At 45.8% G+C, this 18695-nt stretch overlaps 1 protein-coding gene across 7 annotated transcripts in view; it reads right to left on the minus strand.

Moving 5' to 3' along the window:
- UBN1 (ubinuclein 1) overlaps positions 1-18695 on the minus strand; it is a 393312-nt gene that overhangs the window by 67238 nt on the left and 307379 nt on the right. For 5 of the 7 annotated variants that reach the window (XM_078777497.1, XM_078777495.1, XM_078777496.1 and 2 more), the window contains 2 exons: positions 10739-12028; positions 5843-6764 (listed from right to left, as the gene is read on the minus strand). In XM_078777497.1, the coding sequence (XP_078633623.1) occupies positions 5843-6764; positions 10739-12028 (2212 nt within the window). The remainder of the gene's footprint in view (positions 1-5842; positions 6765-10738; positions 12029-18695) is intronic. The other 2 variants (XR_013623390.1, XM_078777498.1) reach the window with 2 other exon arrangements.

Genomic DNA, 18695 nt, shown 5'->3' on the forward strand with positions numbered 1-18695 from the left:
ATGGCAACCACCATACAGGTCCCTTAAAATAGTTATTTCATTGCAGAACATTATCATAGTCCCTTCCCCTTATATGGTATGGGTTGGTATGTCATGCATTGGGGAGGGAAAGACAGGCCCTTCACTCATAAGTGGATAATTTGCCAGGCAATGCACACCAGCTCAAAGGCACACAATCCAAGCATCATAGTAAAAGCCCCTTCGCCAAAGAGCATCATGGTAAAAGTCCCTTCGAGGGGGTTTGTGGGAGCAGGGTGACAAACTCCACCAACCGGCAACCCAGAAAACACCCAAAAACAGCCCCCACCCTCACCAGGGCCCGACAGAAAGGCTTGGACTTTGTTCTCTCTGCACGTGCCTGCATGACGCTCTCTGCTGGCTAAAAAGGCCTTGGACTTTGTTCGCTCTGCACGTGCCTGCATGACGCTCTCTGCTGGCTAAAAGGCCTTGGACTTTGTTCTCTCTGCACGTGCCTGCATGACGCTCTCTGCTGGCCAAAAAGGCATTGGACTTTGTTCGCTCTGCACGTGCCTGCTCTCTGCTGGCTGCACTGGACACTGTTCTGCACGAGGCCACGACGTAATCTTTACTCTGCATGAGATCAATGTGTTCACTCTCCACGTGTGACTGGATCTTACCTGCACGGTTCCCAACACACTCACTCTGCCGAGTTCCCGACACTTTTTACCTGCTCAAGTTCGTGTTGGGGATCACCTTCCCCTCTTCGTGCACATGCTGGAGCCGGCCATCTTGCCAGCGTAGTGCTCGTTTGTGACGACAAGGCGAGGTCGTTACAGCGGACAAAACAAGGTCCTGGTAACATCGCAACCATTTTGCTGACAGGATCCCAACGTTCGTTTTCCCCTTCCACTGCCCCCCCTCCCCCCCCCCCCCAATGAATGTGTGATGGGCACGCTTGTTTGTCGTGTTTATTTGTTGTGATCATCATAAGGCATAGATTAAGCTAAGTTTCTGTCTCTTGTCCCTTTTGCTTTCCTCCCAATAAGTTGCACTGTACATAGTTGTAGATAAATTAAACTGTTAAACATTTCCTTTCCAACTGTCCGTGAATGTCCTTTCTTTTATTGGTCCACCATTGCTCGCACCCAGAGTAGCGATCGGCTGTAACAAAATTAGCATCAGCCTGGTGGGTACCAATGGTTGCTCGGCCGTTGAACTTTCCATCCAGGAACAAAAGTGGTACACCGCCGGAGGGTACGTTCCCTGATTGGAACCGTGTGGTACTGGTAAGCGGTGTCAGACGATTGGACCCTGCTATCACGCGACGGACCAATTGGTGTTCGTAGTTGCTGGTTTGCAACCTGCCGAAGTACGACGTTATTCGTGCGCGGCAGCCTCAGGCTGCTGTCAAGTTTGGGAGGGAACGGAGGCTACCCCCGGGCCGTAGCGACCCTCCAGTTCTCCGGCTGAAACTCCCACGAAGAAGGCTCGCAAAGCTATTAGTTTGAACATTAAAATGGACATGGTGAAGTGCACATGTGCGAGGGGAGCATTTGGTACACAGTGCCCGTGCACTCATCTTTCCTCCCTCAACTGAGGACAATTAATAGGACCGCCACTGAAAGCCGAGTACCTCATCGCCTTGGAAACTGCTCCACTCCCACCCACACCTTCGAAGCATGGACAATTGCTGTGTGCTGCTGATTCTGCTGAGTACAGTACTAAAACCGTCCATAATTTATTAATTGAAAGTCTTCTTTCTTTTTTTTTGTATACAAGATCGAGGCTCGTGTAAGAGATAAAATTAATCACAAAAATACATAAACGGACACATAAAACATATAATAAGGGAAGCGGGAAACAAGATGGGGAGAGAGAGGGAAGCACACAAGTACAACAGTAGAGAACAGAGACATCGGCAGATATGTGGGAGGGAGAGGGCTTGGGGGAAAGGGGGAGAGGGGGGGGGGTGAAGGGTGAACAGGTATAAAATACATGGACATTGCTAGAACTTCCAGGAAAGAAGTTGGTACTTCAAAAAAAGTGGATTAGGGTGAATTAATGGGGGAAGAAAAGATCAAGGTTTTGGATGGGGGAAGATAAGAGATGGTGGTGAACAGCTGTTTTAAAAACCTGGAGGGAGGAGTGGGATTGAAGAGAGTGAGGGAGTTTGTCCCAGAGGTGGGAGTAAAGAGGTATAAAGGAGTGAAGGTGAGCAGAGAGTCTTGATTTTGGCAATTTCACCAGAAGAGGGTTGCTGGCAAATCTTGTGCGACCTGTAGGAATATTTGGGGGACAGAGCACAGAAAGAGATGGGGGGGCAAGGCCAGATAGAAGTCGGTAGAAGACAGAGAGACCACCTACCTGCCTGTGGTGAGTGAGTGAAAGGCCCTCAGAGTTAGCTACATCGGGAGATTCCAATGATTCTGAAAGCTTTGGTTTCAACAGCGTGAAGCCGAGCTAGGTGTGAGGCAGGAGCACCGGCCCAGAGGGGAGAACAGTATTCCATTGAGCTGCAGATGAAAGCCTTGTATGTGGTGAGGAGCTCAGGTGTGCCAAGGAAGGACTTCGCATGATGGAGGATGCCCAGTCGGCGACTGGCTTTGGAGGCCAGCTTAGAAATGTGATTTTCCCAGGAAAGATCACAGCAGATAGTGAGACCCAAAAGCTTGAGTGACAGAACTTTTTGGAGAGGATTGTTCAGAAAGTAGATGGGAGGGTTTTCCAGTCGGTCTTTTCTGAGAGACATCGAGAGAGTGTGAGATTTGTCAGGATTGAAAGACATGTTCCACTTGCTTGACCAGTCTGTGATTTTGTCCAGGTCTGCAGAGAGTGAGGAGGCTGGAGACTGCCGATCTGAGGGATGACATATGGAGCGGCAGAGAGTGGAGTCATCAGCAAAGAGATAGAGAGGATTTTCCAGAGTCGGAGAGATCATTGATGAAGACCAGAAAAAGCACAAGGCCAAGAACACTGCCTTGAGGAACTCCAGCCTGGACACAAAGGAGAGATAAGAGAAATCCATTCAGGGCCACACGTTGACTACGACCAGAGAGGAAGTCCGCAAGCCATGCGTGGATATTTCCATGGAAACCATAGGAGGAGAGTTTGGTAAACAGAGCGGGGTGCCAGACCGTATCGAAGGCACGTGATATGTCAAGGGAGACAGCTCTAATTTCCTATTTGACATTGAGGACCTCCATCCATTGTTGAGACAGCAAAAGCAGCATGTCCAGAGTAGAGTGACCTGGTCTGAACCCAAATTGATGATCAGAGATCAAGCCATTGGAGAAGAGGAAGGTTTTGATATCCAAAGCAATGATGGATTCCATGACTTTAAATTTTAAAACATGACTCTTTTTACTGTCCTTGGTTTATTTATTTAGTGTCTTTCGTATTTATCTACAGGAAGTATATTTACACATTCACTGCCTTTGCTTCGGTTAGAGTTAGGTCAGGACCAAGCATTTCCACCCAGGAACATATCATCAATTCATAATATTATGCCCAAAGATACTAGCGCAGAACAAGATAAGCCACTCGGCTGTAAACCCATATGAAAGAGTGAAGTACGCACTGGGGTGGAACGGCCGCCATTTTAGTAAGCAACTTATCTGCGGCGCTCCATGACTACTGCGTCACTGACGTAGCGCTGGATGGTGAAGGGTTTTCTTTTTCCTCTTGGTGCAAAGCAGGGGAAGCAATATCAATTTAAAGACATTTTTTCTCACTAGTTTTTGTGTGTAAATGAATGGGATTAATTGCATCGTGAGTGAAATGTTTTATTTTGGTGAAATAATGGCAGATTCACTGGTGTTTTTTGTAACAAGAAAGGAATTAAAAAGAAAAAGAAAACGACTGGGTTTAAACTGCAACATGCAAATTTTTGGAACAGTGTTGACTTGTCCCTTCTTAATACAGTAGTGTATCCTTACAGTAGTATCATTTTCATAATAATAACAATAATAATAATAATAATGATAAAAATAATAATATAGTAAATATAACAATAACACTTTAATCCCAATGTCGTGAATGGAAAGTTAATGGGTTGCTGCGGTGTATGGTTCATGAGTCGATGATAAGCGGTGTAACCGCGGAAATGTCATTAGCCTCAGTTTTTTTTAATAGCAATATACAACAACAACAACATGCATTTTAAGGCCATTTTCCCTGCCAGAGCGGGGGTTAGCCTTGCGGTCCCCATGACAATCTTCTCCATTTTGCCCTATTTTCTGCATCTCTCCTTGTTAACCCCCTTTTAATAGCAATATCATTGCAATATTTAATAATATTAATATTTAATTATTTTCAATATTTAATATTTAATATTGCTATTAAATATTGCAATATGTAATAGCAATATCATTTTCGTAATAATGATAACGTAACGTTAATATTATAATCAATGTAATCGTAACACGAATCCCTTCATAGTGATTGCAAAGTTACTTGAGGTTAAAATATATATTCTAAATATTAAAGTAGCGGCAGTTTTGTGTCATTACGTCGATCTTCAACTAACGAATCAAACAAGCCCGGCTACGCCGCTGTTAGACTTTTGGTCTTGTTTTTCTCATAATTTGTTTTGAGGGCGAGGGATGGGTAGGAAGTTAGGGATATTGGCAGGTTCTTCGGTGTGGTTGATTTTGTGTATTAATTATGTTGAAAAAAGTTGTTGGCCCTAATTCTATGGTTATTAATGTGTGAAAAAACACAGCATTCTTGATTTCAATAACCTAACCCTAACCCCTATAAAAAAAAATAAACTTACTCCCACAATATCCCTAACTTATTGTGAGTAGTGTATATGGCATCAGTCCAGGCAACCATTTGTCAAGTTCTGGTGAAAAATGTGAAAATGTATAATTAGGTCACGGCCTCAACAATTAGGTCAATGTCAAAAAGAGAACCCCACATACTTTTTATTTACATTACTGATGCAAAATTTCATACCAAAAGTCCAAGCCATCTCTGAGATACAGCTCGGATATCGGGAGTGCAGGAAGAAAAAGAGAACACCTATATGGGTGCTCGTGTACTCCTAGGGTGTCTAATAAACTCTGGGGTACCAATAAACATTGAGGGCACTTATTGTATTAACATGGCGTGCTAGTGACGTTAACAACATGGAGACCAATGGATGGCAACAGGAACAGGGGAAGGCCACGCCTAAGATGGATGGATGAAATCGACAAATATTGGAAGCAGAAAGCAGAACAACCTTTGGAGGCCCTTTTCCCCGCAGAGCAGGGGTTGGCCGTTTTTGGGAACCGTGGTCCCGTTTTTGAAGCAACGTTTTACGGCCGGATGCCCTTCCTGCAGCCAACCCTGTTAGTCACCTCTTGCGACACACAGGGAATTACCAGTGAACTGGTACTCAATTTGCCGACCTCAGGAAGGATGACAAGCTGAGTCAACCCCCCTGGCGTTAATTCGGCGATCGACCGGGATTCAAACTCTGAATCCTCGGATCCCAAGCCGGCACCCTAACCGCTAAGCTAACGCCAGGCTAAATAGACAAATATTGGGAAAAAGTGAATTCGAAGAACAAAGCAAGAGACATAGCAACATGGTGTCAACATGCTGAGGCCTTAGTCCAGCAGTAGACTGAAAATAGCGATGGTAGGATGATGAATCGTAGAAACAAATTAGACAACAGCTATAAGCCTCCCCCTAGCGTATTGAGAAGTTAATGCTTACATAATGTGTACAGAATAGGTCGACTTGAGGTTGTACAATCATTTGTAATTTTACGAAATAAAACCTGAAATGGGGAAATGGAGTTGTTAGGTAAAGCTTGTGAAGATTTTGCAGAGAATAAGTCAAAGTGCAACAATCATTCCACAAATACCAAATAAGAGTGGTAAAGAGAACTCACCATGTGCAATCGTGTGATGGAAGTTAGTTCCATGTATTCCTGTGATGATGGGATCAGCCGGTGAAGCATGCGCTCGAATGCTTGAAAAGCCAGGAAAAGTCAGGTTTTGGGGCATCGGCAGGTAGACATTTCCGAGCGGCACGTGCATCGGAGAGCGAGGTACGACTCCCAGGGACGCGGAACATTCGTGCCCCACAGAGGTTATAACGGTAGATTTGTGACCGGGGACATGTGTCGGCGGCGACTTTGCGATGGGAACGCCCATTCCTTTCGTACATGCTGAAACAGGCAAAGGATTTCGATTTGTGGATGCAACGGGTGACTTTTGGTTTTGTGATGAAACCGAATGAGGATTCTGATTGGAAGACAGAGAATTTGATTTTACATTGGCTTGTGGAACTATCAATGGTTTTGCGTTGACGGGACTCGCTGAAAGAGAACGCCCACTACTGGAGAGCGCCGATGCAGTCGTCATGGATACAGAACTCGGAGACACGGATCGCAAGTTCGTCGCCAGAAACCTCATGTTAGGAGGCAATCCAGGTCTCGTTGCAGTACACACAGGCGTCAAGGATCTTGTGCCGCCGCACGTCGGTGCCGACAGCCTCCCCCGAGCAGACGTCGCTGACTGAGACCTCTCGCTGATGGAACATGCTGTTGACTGTCTTATCCTGGGGGGGATCACGGAGGGTGACTTCACGTTTGGACAAGGGGAGGGATGATGTGGATTTTGGCTGCAACTGGAAAGTGTGGACTTCTGGGTGGAATTTGAGGGTGGTCTAGGCTTTGTGTTTGGAGGTGACAACTTAAGTTTTTGGCATGGTGGTGACGAGCTGCACGGTACTTTCAGAGCTGGTTTTTGAATTTGCGGCGATGATGGAGGCTTGGATGTTGCAGAAACCAAAACTGTTGTTGCTGAAATCTGTTGTGTTCACAAAAAGAGAAAAACAATTTGAACTTTCTAACTTTGTCATCACCAGTAACTCATTTAAAAGAAGCCGGCACATTACCCGTACGGTGATTGCATCAAATCCCTGCATGCACATGCGACGCAACGCCGCGACAAAACACAAACACAAACACAAACACACACACACACACACACACACACACACACACACACACACACACACACACACACACACACCTCTGACAACTCCTCAATCCCCTCCCCCATCAATAGTCTTCCAACTGTGTCCCATCTTTGCTGTCCCCACCCTTGCCTTCCCAACCTGAGGCATCAATCACCTTCCTATTCAAGCCTTCAACCCACTGCTCCTCCCTTCCCACCTCTCCCAAAAGTTCTTGAGCAAGTGGTGCGAGAACAAAGACGGTGTAAATGGATGACAAACGTGTTACAAAAGCTCGGCAAGAAACCAATAACAAGATGGCCGGTGAAGCACAAGTGGTATGACAGAGTACAGTCCAAATCGACGGCAAACATGTTACGCTTAAGCAAGAAACCAATAACAAGATGGCTGGTGAAGCACAAGTGGTATGACAGAGTACAGTCCAAATCGACGGCAAACATGTTACGCTTAAGCAAGAAACCAATAACAAGATGGCCGGTGAAGCACAAGTGGTATGACAGAGTACAGTCCAAATCGACGGCAAACATGTTACGCTTAAGCAAGAAACCGATATCATGTCGGCTGGTGAAGCACAAGTGGTATGACAGAGTACAGTGCAAATGGACGCAAAAGTGTTGAGCTCAGCAGGAAACTGATAAGATGGCTGGTGAAGCACAAGTGGTACGACTAGAGTACGGTACAAATGGACACAAACATGCTGCGATCGACGGTGTTCCCACATCAAATGGAACAAAAAAGGGAATATTCAGGGACGGATATTTTCACAGCTCTTTGGGCACAGTCCAATTCGTTAAACACCACTTTCGTACAAACGAGTATTGTTCTCGATTATGTTTCCTTCGGTCAAAATTAATTTAGATTTGCCAACATTTTTTGGACTCGATTACCAAAATTTTAAACAGATTTTTTTAAACCCAGCTTAAGCCTCATACACCAGAGGATAACGAGGTAGAGCGGGGAGAGGTATGCTTGAGCAGCAGTATATGCAAGATGACAAAATTTGACACCTGTATAAAAATATGAGACCTGTGTAAAATCATAAAACAAAACCTTTTGAGACCGACATCTTTGTCATTTCAAATATGAGCTGTTATAAAATCAATGTGGAGAGGATGATGGTGTGGTCATTTAAAGTTTGCTTGTTTAACATAATAAACTGCACCTACTACCTATTTCACAACCCTCATCTGAAAGACAGATATTTCCAAAAAACAGGAAAGGTGGTATTTTGCTCCTTTCACAGATCAACAACAAAATAAATCACAAGAAAGAAAAGAACAGCGAGCAACGAGACCAGCAAGAATTCCAGTTTTTGTAAATCGCCATGAAAGCACAGGATTCACACTGAAGCCACAAACTCAATCATTGACACAGACAACAGCACAGCCACAAAGCAGCGAAGTTGAATCAAAGTGAACAAAATGAACGACAGCTTCGTTACTTGGGCCATTACACTAAATTCCATGCAAGTGCTTGAGTGAGAGAGATAGTTTCAGGGTGAGGAGGAGTTTCAAAGAGAGCGAGAGTTTCAGGGAGAGAGAGCGAGAGTTTCAGGGAGAGAGAGCGAGAGCTTCAGAAAGAGAGGGCGAGAGTTTCAGAAAGAGAGGGCGAGAGTTTCCGAGAGAGAGGGCGAGAGTTTCAGGGAGAGAGGGCGAGAGTTTCATGGAGAGAGGGCGAGAGTTTCAGGGAGAGAGCGAGAGTTTCAGGAATAGAGAGAGTCTGGGAGAGAGAACGTGAGTTTCAGGGAGAGAGCGCGTCAGGGAGAGAGAACGAGAGTGTCAGGGAGAGAGAGATAAAGAGAGAGAGAGAGATAAAGAGAGAGAGAGAGATAAAGAGAGAGAGAGAGAGATAAAGAGAGAGAGAGTAAGAGAGAGTGAGAGTTTCAGGGAGACAGAGCGAGACAGCGAGAGTTTCAGAGAGAGAGAGCGAGAGAGCACGAGAGTTTCAGGGAGAGAGAGAGTGAGAGCGAGAGTTTCAGAGAGAGGGGGCGAGAGTTTCAGGGAGAGAGAGCGAGAGTTTCAGAAAGTGAGTAAGAGTTTCCGAGTGAGCAAGAGTTTCAGAGAGTGAGCGAGAGTTTCAAAGAGTGAGCGAGAGTTTCAAAGAGTGAGCGAGAGTTTCAAAGAGTGAGCGAGAGTTTCAAAGAGTGAGCGAGAGTTTCAAAGAGTGAGCGAGAGTTTCAAAGAGTGAGCGAGAGTTTCAAAGAGTGAGCGAGAGTTTCAAAGAGTGAGCGAGAGTTTCAAAGAGTGAGCGAGAGTTTCAAAGAGTGAGCGAGAGTTTCAAAGAGTGAGCGAGAGTTTCAAAGAGTGAGCGAGAGTTTCAAAGAGTGAGCGAGAGTTTCAAAGAGTGAGCGAGAGTTTCAAAGAGTGAGCGAGAGTTTCAAAGAGTGAGCGAGAGTTTCAAAGAGTCAGCGAGAGTTTCAGAGAGTGAGCGAGAGTTACAGAGAGTGAGCGAGAGTTACAGAGAGTGATTTTCAGAAATAGTGAGTTTCAGAAAGAGTTTCAGAAAAATAAAGTTTCAGAAAGAGAGTTTCAGAAAGAGAGAGCTTCAGAAAGAGAGTTTCAGAACGAGAGGGTTTCGGAGAGGATTTCGGAAAGAGAGGGGTTCGGAAAGAGAGGATTTCGGAAAGAGCGCGTTTCGGAAAGAACGCATTTCGGAAAGAGAGGGTTTCGGAAAGAGAGAGTTTCAGAAAGAGAGAGTTTCAGAAAGAGAGAGTTTCAGAAAGAGAGAGTTTCAGAAAGAGAGAGTTTCAGAAAGAGAGAGTTTCAGAAAGAGAGAGTTTCAGAAAGAGAGAGTTTCAGAAAGAGAGAGTTTCAGAAAGAGAGTGTTTCAGAAAGAGAGAGTTTCAGAAAGAGAGAGTTTCAGAAAGAGAGAGTTTCAGAAAGAGAGAGTTTCAGAAAGAGAGAGTTTCAGAAATAGAGGGTTTCAGAAAGAGAGAGTTTCAGAAAGAGAGAGTTTCAGAAAGAGAGAGTTTCAGAAAGAGTTTCAGAAAGAGAGAGTTTCAGAAAGAAAGTTTCAGAAAGAAAGAGTTTCAGAAAGAGAGATTGTTTCAGAACGATAGGGTTTCGGAAAGAGAGGATCTCGGAAAGAGAGGATTTCGAAAAGAGAGGGTTTCGGAAAGAGCGGGTTTCGGAAAGAGAGGATTTCGGAAAGAGAGGGCTTCGGAAAGAGAGGGGTTTGGAAAGAGAGGGTATCGGAAAGAGGATTTCAGAAAGAGAGAGTTTCGGAACGAGAGGGTTTCGGAACGAGAGGGTTTCGGAAAGAGAGAGTTTCAGAAAGAGAGAGTTTCAGAAAGAGAGAGTTTCAGAAAGAGAGTTTCAGAAAGAGAGAGATTCAGAAAGAGAGAGTTTCAGAAAGAGAGTTTCAGAAAGAGAGTTTCAGAATGAGAGAGTTTCAGAAGGAGAGGGTTTCAGAAAAAGAGTTTCAGAAAGAGCGTTTCGGAATGAGAGAGTTTCAGAAAGAGATGGTTTCAGAAAAAGAGTTTCAGAAGAGTTTCGGAACAGGAGGGTTTCGGAAAGAGGGTTTCGGAAAGAGAGAGTTTTGGAAAGAGAGTTTCGGAAAGAGAGAGTTTCAGAAAGAGAGTTTCAGAAAGAGAGAGTTTCAGAAAGAGAGAGTTTCAGAAAGAGAGAGTTTCAGAAAGAGAAGGTTTCAGAAAGTTTCAGAAAGAGAGGGTTTCAGAAAGAGAGGGTTTCAGAAAGAGAGGGTTTCAGAAAGAGAGGGTTTCAGAAAGAGAGGATTTCAGAAAGAGAGGGTTTCAGAAAGAGAGTTTCAGAAAGAGAGAGAGCGTGCACGAGTGTGAATGATGTACCGGAACAATGGAAGCCCCGCCACAAGGGGCTGGTGGTACAGATAGGAGATTCGTCACACGCTGAACTGGCAAAGGACTCCTGTTAACTGGAGAAACAACACGGCCAACAGTATTATCCGGGACGGTACAGCTGTTACTGGCATGCTTCAGTGACGGAGCAGATTTTTTTGCACTCTGGTTACATGGAGAGGGAGCTGCATGATGCTGCCCTAATAAAGTTGGTGAAAGTCCCTTCACTGATGGTGAAAAGGGCATCTTAAATGTTTTAGTTCCACTTACAATACCACAGTGTTCTAAAACCACAGCCATGTAAGGAGTTTGTGCCATGTTTGGCATGGGGGATGAATTACAAAGAGAAGTAGGTCCTTTTTGGGCATCCTTTCGTGTATCTGTTCGACCTCCTGGTTCCTCTGAAAGTTTGCAGTTTTGATTTGGAAGAGGTGCCCGAACCTTTGCCACTGGGTCTCTGGTTGAGGTCACAGCCAAATCTCCTCCATAATTTTGTGTACAAGCTTTAGCAAGCACATTTGTGTTCTTGGAATACTGCAAGGGCTGTGCTTGAGGAGGGCTTTGCAAAGTACTCAGCTCAAATGCCGGTTTTGAAAGGTTCTGTGAGGAGGACACAACTGTACTGTGGGTTGTGACAACCACAGAGATCTGCAAATTGCTTACTTTGTCATGGTTTTGCAATTCCCTTGGGCTTCCTGCAGTTTCAACAACTTGGGCAGGAGGCTCTTGTAGTTGCAAAGTCTGGATGGCATTTGCTTGTGCAGAACCAAGTGGGACTTGCAGTGCAGTTTGTTTGAAAGAAACTGAAAGTATAGGGCCTGGTGTTGGTGTACTTGGAGGAAATCCGAGATTATCAAGTTCAGTGGCAGTTTTTAAAGCTGCAATGGCTTCTGTGACCTCATTGAGGGAGCTCGGGTTGCAGACAAGTTCATCGTCCAACGAGTCGTCCATGCTGTAGGACTGCGGAGTTGAGATGTGGCTGCCACCTGAGGTGGAGGTAGTGGTGGTAATAGGGGAAGATGAGGTGGAGGATGGTGAGGAGATGGTCAATGGTGCAGCAGAAGAGACAGGAATCAATCCTTTAGACACTGGTTGTATGCTCAGAGGCACAGACGTGGTTCCAGAAGGTGACGACGTTGGGATTGGAAGTTGAAAGTGACAAGGTGAACCGGACACGAGATTCACTCCAAGCAGCTCAACAGCTGCATCAACATGAGCAACCGGAGCCTCAACGCCACTCAAAGGAACCTGCGCACCACGCTCAGGCTTCACCGTAGGTTCCTGCGCAAAAAAGGCAAAATAGCATGCAGCCATTAATACCAGTGTCCCTCTTTCTACAAAACATTAATCAGAAATGACTAAGGGAAAAAAACAAAACAAAACATTCAGTGGGGAAAAATACCATTCGCCAAAGAGAAATTGTCGAAGAGGCAGCGATTGTAAGGGACAGTGCACAGCCATCTTGTTTGGTCATGGCAGGCCAGGCACGGACACCGAGTGAATTAGACTCAGACAAGACAATACCACATTTTCACGCAAATAACCTGAGGGTTATACGTTAAAAAAATAAAGTTCCGAAAATTCCAACTGTGGGGAAAAAAACGCTCATGTGCGGGTTATATGGTACAGTATTTTACCACACAGCATGTGACATAGCCACAGGAGAACAAGTTAATGTCAATTATCAAGGTGATACAAAAAGAGGTAACCTTATTTTTTTCCTTTTTTTTTTTTTTTTTTTTTTGTATACAAGATCGAGGCTCGTGAAAGAGCTAACATTAATCACACAAAAAGTCAAACCGACACATAAAACACAAAAAATAATGGGAGTGGTAGACAAGATGGGGAGAGAGGGAGCAGGACACAAACACAACATTTGAGAGCAGGGACATCGGGAGAAATGTGGGAGGGGGAGGGCTTGGGGGGAGGTGGGAGAGGTATAAAACATATGAACACTGCATGGACTTCCAGGAAAGAAGTTGGAATTTGAAGAAAAAAAAAAAAAAAAAAAAAAGTATCTGGGGTGAATTTGCGGGGGTAGAAAAGATCAAGGTTTTGGATGGGGGAAGATAAGAGATGGTGGTGAACAGCTGTTTTAAAGACCTGGAGGGAGGAGTGGGATTGAAGGGAGTGGGGGGAGTTAGTTCCAGAGGAGGGAGAAAAGGGGAATGAAAGAGTGAAGGTGAGCAGAGAGCCTAGATTTTGGCAGTTTAACATAAGAGGGTTGCAGACAGATCTTGTGCAACCTGAATGAATATTGGGGGACAGAGCAAAGAGAGAGCTGGGGGAGCAAGGCCGGAGAGGAGTCGGTAGAAGACAGAAAGACCACCAACCTGCCTGCGGTGAGTGAGTGAAAGGCCCTCGGAGTTAACTTCATCGCAGGAGATTCCAATGATTTTGAAAGCTTTGGTTTCAACAGCGTGAAGCCGAGCTAGGTGTGAGGCAGGAGCACCAGCCCAGAGGGGGGAACAGTATTCCATTGAGCTGCAGATGAAACCCTTGTATGTGGTGAGGAGCTCAGGTGTGACAAGGAAGGACTTCGCACGACGGAGGATGCCCAGTCGGCGACTGGCTTTGGAGGCCAGCTTGGAAATGTGGTTTTCCCAAGAAGATCATGGCAGATAGTGAGACCCAAAAGCTTGAGCGACAGAACTTCTTGGAGAGGTTGTTGAGAAAGTAGATGTGAAGGTTTTCCAGTCGGTCCTTTCGGAGAGACATTGGAAGAGTGTGAGATTTGTCAGGATTGGAAGACATGTTCCACTTGTTTGACCAGTCTGTGATTTTGTCCAGGTCTGTAGAGAGTGATGAGGCTGCAGACTGCCGATCTGAGGGATGAGGAATGGAGCGGCAGATAGCGGAGTCATCAACAAAGAGATAGAGAGGATTTTCCCAAGAGTCGGAGAGATCATTGATAAAGACCAGAAATAGCACAGGGCCCAGAACACTACCTTGGGGAGCTCCAGCCAGAACAGGAAGGGGAGATGAGAGAAATCCATTCAGGGCCACACGTTGCCTACGACCAGAGAGGAAGTCCGCAAGCCATGAGTGGAGATTTCCATAGATACCATAGGAGGAGAGTTTGGTGAGCAGAGCTGGGTGCCAGACCGTATTGAAGGCACATGATATGTCAAGTGAGACAGCTCTGATTTCCTGTTTGGCATTGAGAACCTCCATCCATTGTTGAGACAGCAGAAGCAACATGTCCAGAGTAGAATGACCTGGTCTGAATCCAAATTGATGATCAGAGATCAAGCCATTGGAGAAGAGGAAGGATTCGATATCCGAAGCAATGATGGATTCCATGACTTTGCTGATAATTGGAAGCAGGCTGATTGGTCTGTAGTTGCAAGGATCTGTTTTTGCACCTTTTTTGTGTAAAGCGGTAATGTTTGCTGATTTCCAAGATGCTGGCAGATGACCTTGAGCAAAAGAGAGGGTGAAAAGAACAGAGAGAGGGTGAGATAGAGCGGCAGAGCAGGATTTTAGGACCCGTGGGCTGATGCCGTCTGGTCCAGTTGCAGAATCAGAGTCGAGGTTTGACAAAAACTTCTCCACCTTGTCAGGAGAGAAGTACACAGAGTCCAGGAGCAGTTGGGTTCGACTGGGAAAGGTGGGAGCAGAGAGAGATGGGTTTGGGCACAAGATTTTGAGGCAAACACAGAGTTGAGGCATTCGGCTTTGTCACGTGCGGTGTGAACTGTGTAGCCATTTGAGGTAAGGGAGGGGATGGAGGGGGAACAAACACCAGAAACAGATTTGACCAGACGCCACCAGTATTTGGAGGAAGGAGACAGGTTTGAGAGTTCAATGGAATGGTTCAACACACACACTTGTTCCGAGATTGGTGGAAGGAACTGATATTGCCTTCAGTTGGATTTGCCTTCCAACAGGCAAAGGCAAGTTGTTTCAAGGCAACTTCAAGGCAACTTGAAAAAGCTGAATGCCTCAACTCTCTGTTTGCGTCTAAATCCTGAGAAGGTGGAAAAGTTTCTGTCAACCCTCGACTGATTCTGCAACTGGACCGGACGGCATCAGCCCACGGTCCTAAAATCCTGTTCTTCCGCTCTTTCACTCCCTCTCTCTGTTCTCTTCACCCTCTCTTTTGCTCAAGGTCATCTGCCATCTGCTTGTAAATCAGCCAACATCACCGCTTTGCACAAAAAGGTGCAAAAACAGATCCTAGCAACTACAGACCAATCAGCCTTCTCCCAATTATCAGCAAAGTCATGGAATCCATCATTGCTTCGGATATGAAATCTTTCCTCTTCTCCAATGGCTTGATCTCTGATCATCAATTTGGTTTCAGACCTGGTCACTCTACTCTGGACATGCTGCTTCTGCTTTCTCAACAATGGATGGAGGTCCTCAATGCCAAACAGGAAATTAGAGCTGTCTCCCTTGACATATCACGTGCCTTCGATACGGTCTGGCACCCCGCTCTGCTCACCAAACTCTCCTCCTTTGGTATCCATGGAAATCTCCACGCATGGCTGGCAGACTTCCTCTCTAGTCGTAGTCAACGTGTGGCCCAGAATGGGTTTCTCTCATCTCTTCTTCCTGTTCAGGCTGGAGTTCCCCAAGGCAGTGTTCTGGGCCCTGTGCTTTTTCTGGTCTTCATCAATGATCTCTCTGACTCTCTTGAAAATCCTCTCTATCTCTTTGCTGATGACTCTACTCTCTGTCGCTCCATTCCTCATCCCTCAGATCGGCAGTCTGCAGGCTCCTCACTCTCTGCAGACCTGGACAAAATCACAGACTGGGCAAACAAGTGGAACATGTCTTTCAATCCTGACAAATCTCACACTCTTACGATGTCTCTCCGAAAAGACCGACTGGACAACCCTCCCATCTACTTTCTGAATAATCCTCTCCAAGAAGTTCTGTCACTCAAGCTTTTGGGTCTCACTATCTGCCATGATCTTTCCTGGGAAAACCACATTTCAAATCATGCCTCCAAAGCCAGTCGCCGACTGGGCATCCTCTGTCGTGCGAAGTCCTTCCTTGGCACACCTGAGCTCCTCACCACATACAAGGCTTTCATCCGCAGCTCAATGGAATACTGCTCTCCCCTCTGGGCTGGTGCTCCTGCCTCACACCTAGCTCATCTTCACGCTGTTGAAACCAAAGCGTTCAGAATCATTGGACTCTCCCGCGATGAAGCTAACTCCAAGGGCCTTTCACTCACTCACCGCAGGCAGGTTTGGTGGTCTTTCCGTCTTCTACCGACTCCTCTCTGGCCTTGCCCCCCCAGCTCTCTCTGGGCTATGTCCCCCAAATATTCCTACAGGTCGCACAAGATCTGCCTGCAACCCTCTTATGGTTAAACTGCTAAAATCAGGACTCTCTGCTCACCTTCACTCCTTCATTCCTCTTTTCTCCCGCCTCTGGAACAAACTCCCTCACTCTCTTCAATCCCACTCCACCCTCCAGGTCTTTAAAACAGCTGTTCACCACCATCTCTTATCTCCCCCCCCCCCCCCCCCCCATCCAAAACCTTGATCTTTTCTACCCCCGCTAATTTCACCCCAAATCCACTTTTTTGAAATAGCAACTTCTGTCCTGGAAGTCCTTGGTGTCCTTGTGTTTTATACTTCTCCCACCCCCCCCCCCCCCACCCCCCTTCCCACGCCTACTCCCCCCAAGCCCTCTCCCTCCCACACATCTCCCTGCTCTCAAATGTTGTGTTTGTGTGCTTCCCCTTCTCTCCCCATCTTGTCTTCCGCTCCCTCTTTTTATATATTTTGTTTGTCTGTTTGATTTGTTTGTGAAATAAATGTTAGCTCTTTCACGAACCTCGATTCTGTATAGAAAAACAAAAACAAAAAAAATCTGTGCATGAGAGAGAGCAGTTTGGTTTGGAAGAATTCCCAGGAAGAATTTATGTCAGAGGCAGTGGAGATGGGAGACCAGTCCAGAAAATTGATGGCTGCTTGCAGACCGTACTAGTCAGCCTGAGTGAAATGCCAGACTCGTCGGCGCTGAGGAGGCACTCTGAGAATGGCCAGAGAGATGTCCACTTTAACAAGCACATCAGAAGAACCGATTGGGGCAGAAGAAGAGCAGCAGACATTTGCAGGGAAGTTAGTCATTTTGCAAGTTTAATTGCAAGATCTATAACGACAGTTCTTTATCATATTTTACATAAACATGGAAATCTAACTCCAGAGCTACTGTTATAAGGTACCAGGAAATCGTCTTCCATAAAGCCCAAAGTGCACGTCACACTGAGGGGTGTTTGGGAGGGGGGGGGGGGGGTGGGGTGTTTGTCCAAGCATTACGGAGTGCTATAGAGAGGCTTGGGGGTGTTTCCAGTGTCATTACATAACAAAATCAATGCCAACCTTTTTCCAGTCAACCTTTATTTAAAGATGCAAGTATTTAATGATACACGTATTCAATAAATCAATAACTAGAATGGCACTCAGTGGAGAGCATACCTCCACCAGGTGAACAGTTTATGTTTCGTATCCCAGAGTTGACCAAAAAATCACTATACAGAATCACATTTAATCAAAATCATCCGTCCACAACTTTTTTTTCAGATATCCTGCTTTATATCGTTTTTTTTGGCCCCATCTCCCAATGGTGAAGAATCACTTTAAAAATTCGACTAGCCCGATCCGATCTTCACCAAAACTGAATCGATTCTTCCTCGTCACACACACACAACCTGCCCACCAAGTTTCGTCCAAATCTGTCCGTAACTATTTGAGATATCTGGCTACATGTTGGTTTTAGCCTTATCACTCAATGGTGAAGAATCACTCAAAAAATTAAATAACCCTCATATCTGAATCCATATTCAGATCTTCACCAGAATCGAAACTATTTATCCTTGTCAGACACCCAACCTGTCCACCAAGTTTCGTCCAAATCGGTCCTCAACTTTTTGAGATATCCTGATATGTATCGTTTTTTGGCTCCATCTCCCAATGGTGAAGAATCACTTTAAAAATCTGAGTAGCCGGATCCGAATCCGGATCTTCACCAAAATCAAATCATTTCGTTCTTGTGACATACGCTACATCACTGACAAGTTTCGTCAGAATTTGTCCAAAACTTTGAGAGATATTTTGTTCACAAACAGAGACAAACAGACAGACAGGCAGACAGACAGACAGACAGACAGACAGACAGACAGGGGTGAAAACACAACTTTCATCCTCCTTTGGTGGTGGAGGTAATAAAAAAATCTTTATTTAAAGATGCAAGTATTTAATGATACATGTATTCAATACACAAATCAGCGAATACTCCCGCCATGGGTTTATTTGGAATAATACTGTTGCGGATCTCCTGGTCGGCCTTTCCTCTTACCAAGGGGGGATTAGTCCCCTTGTCTTTTACTAGCCGACGGGATCCGGGGCTATGACGTTCCTTCCGGACGGCGTTGAATAGGGTGGTAGGCCGAATTCCTATTACCTAAGTACCAACGCCGCCCAGGAAGCAAGGAAATAAACCCCGCCCGAATCACGGTTGTAGGTGGAAACGCCGAGCGATAGCGAACCGTGATCCGAGCCGTTAACAAGAACTAATACCCGATCCGAGCGGTTCTGACCGTGTCACGCTTACCCAATGGAGGAAATCACTGATACGGTCGAATTCGGAAGAAACCAGGAATAACAATTGCTTTATTTACAATTTGTACAGGAAGGAGAAGAAGAACACACAGTGCAGCTTAATACAGTCTTAACTTATACCAGGACACGGGCACGTTTCACACTCACTCACACGGGGATTGCAGATGGTCAGGTCGATGGTCCAGGGATGATGGCGTCCAGGCAGTTCGCTCCGGTTCCTGACTCGCACCGCGAAGAGGATGGTCAGGGTAGCAGAAGGTCTCCGCGTGTCGTTGACGCGGATCGGACAATTGCGGGGTTAAATGCGGGGCGAAAGGTAAGGCTGGCTGGGCGGTTACTTCGCGGCTCAGCCGCGTACGTAATAAATG

Source organism: Myxine glutinosa, chromosome 5 (genome assembly GCF_964187855.1).
Source record: "Myxine glutinosa chromosome 5, kmMyxGlut1.1, whole genome shotgun sequence".
Taxonomy (NCBI): domain Eukaryota; kingdom Metazoa; phylum Chordata; class Myxini; order Myxiniformes; family Myxinidae; genus Myxine; species Myxine glutinosa.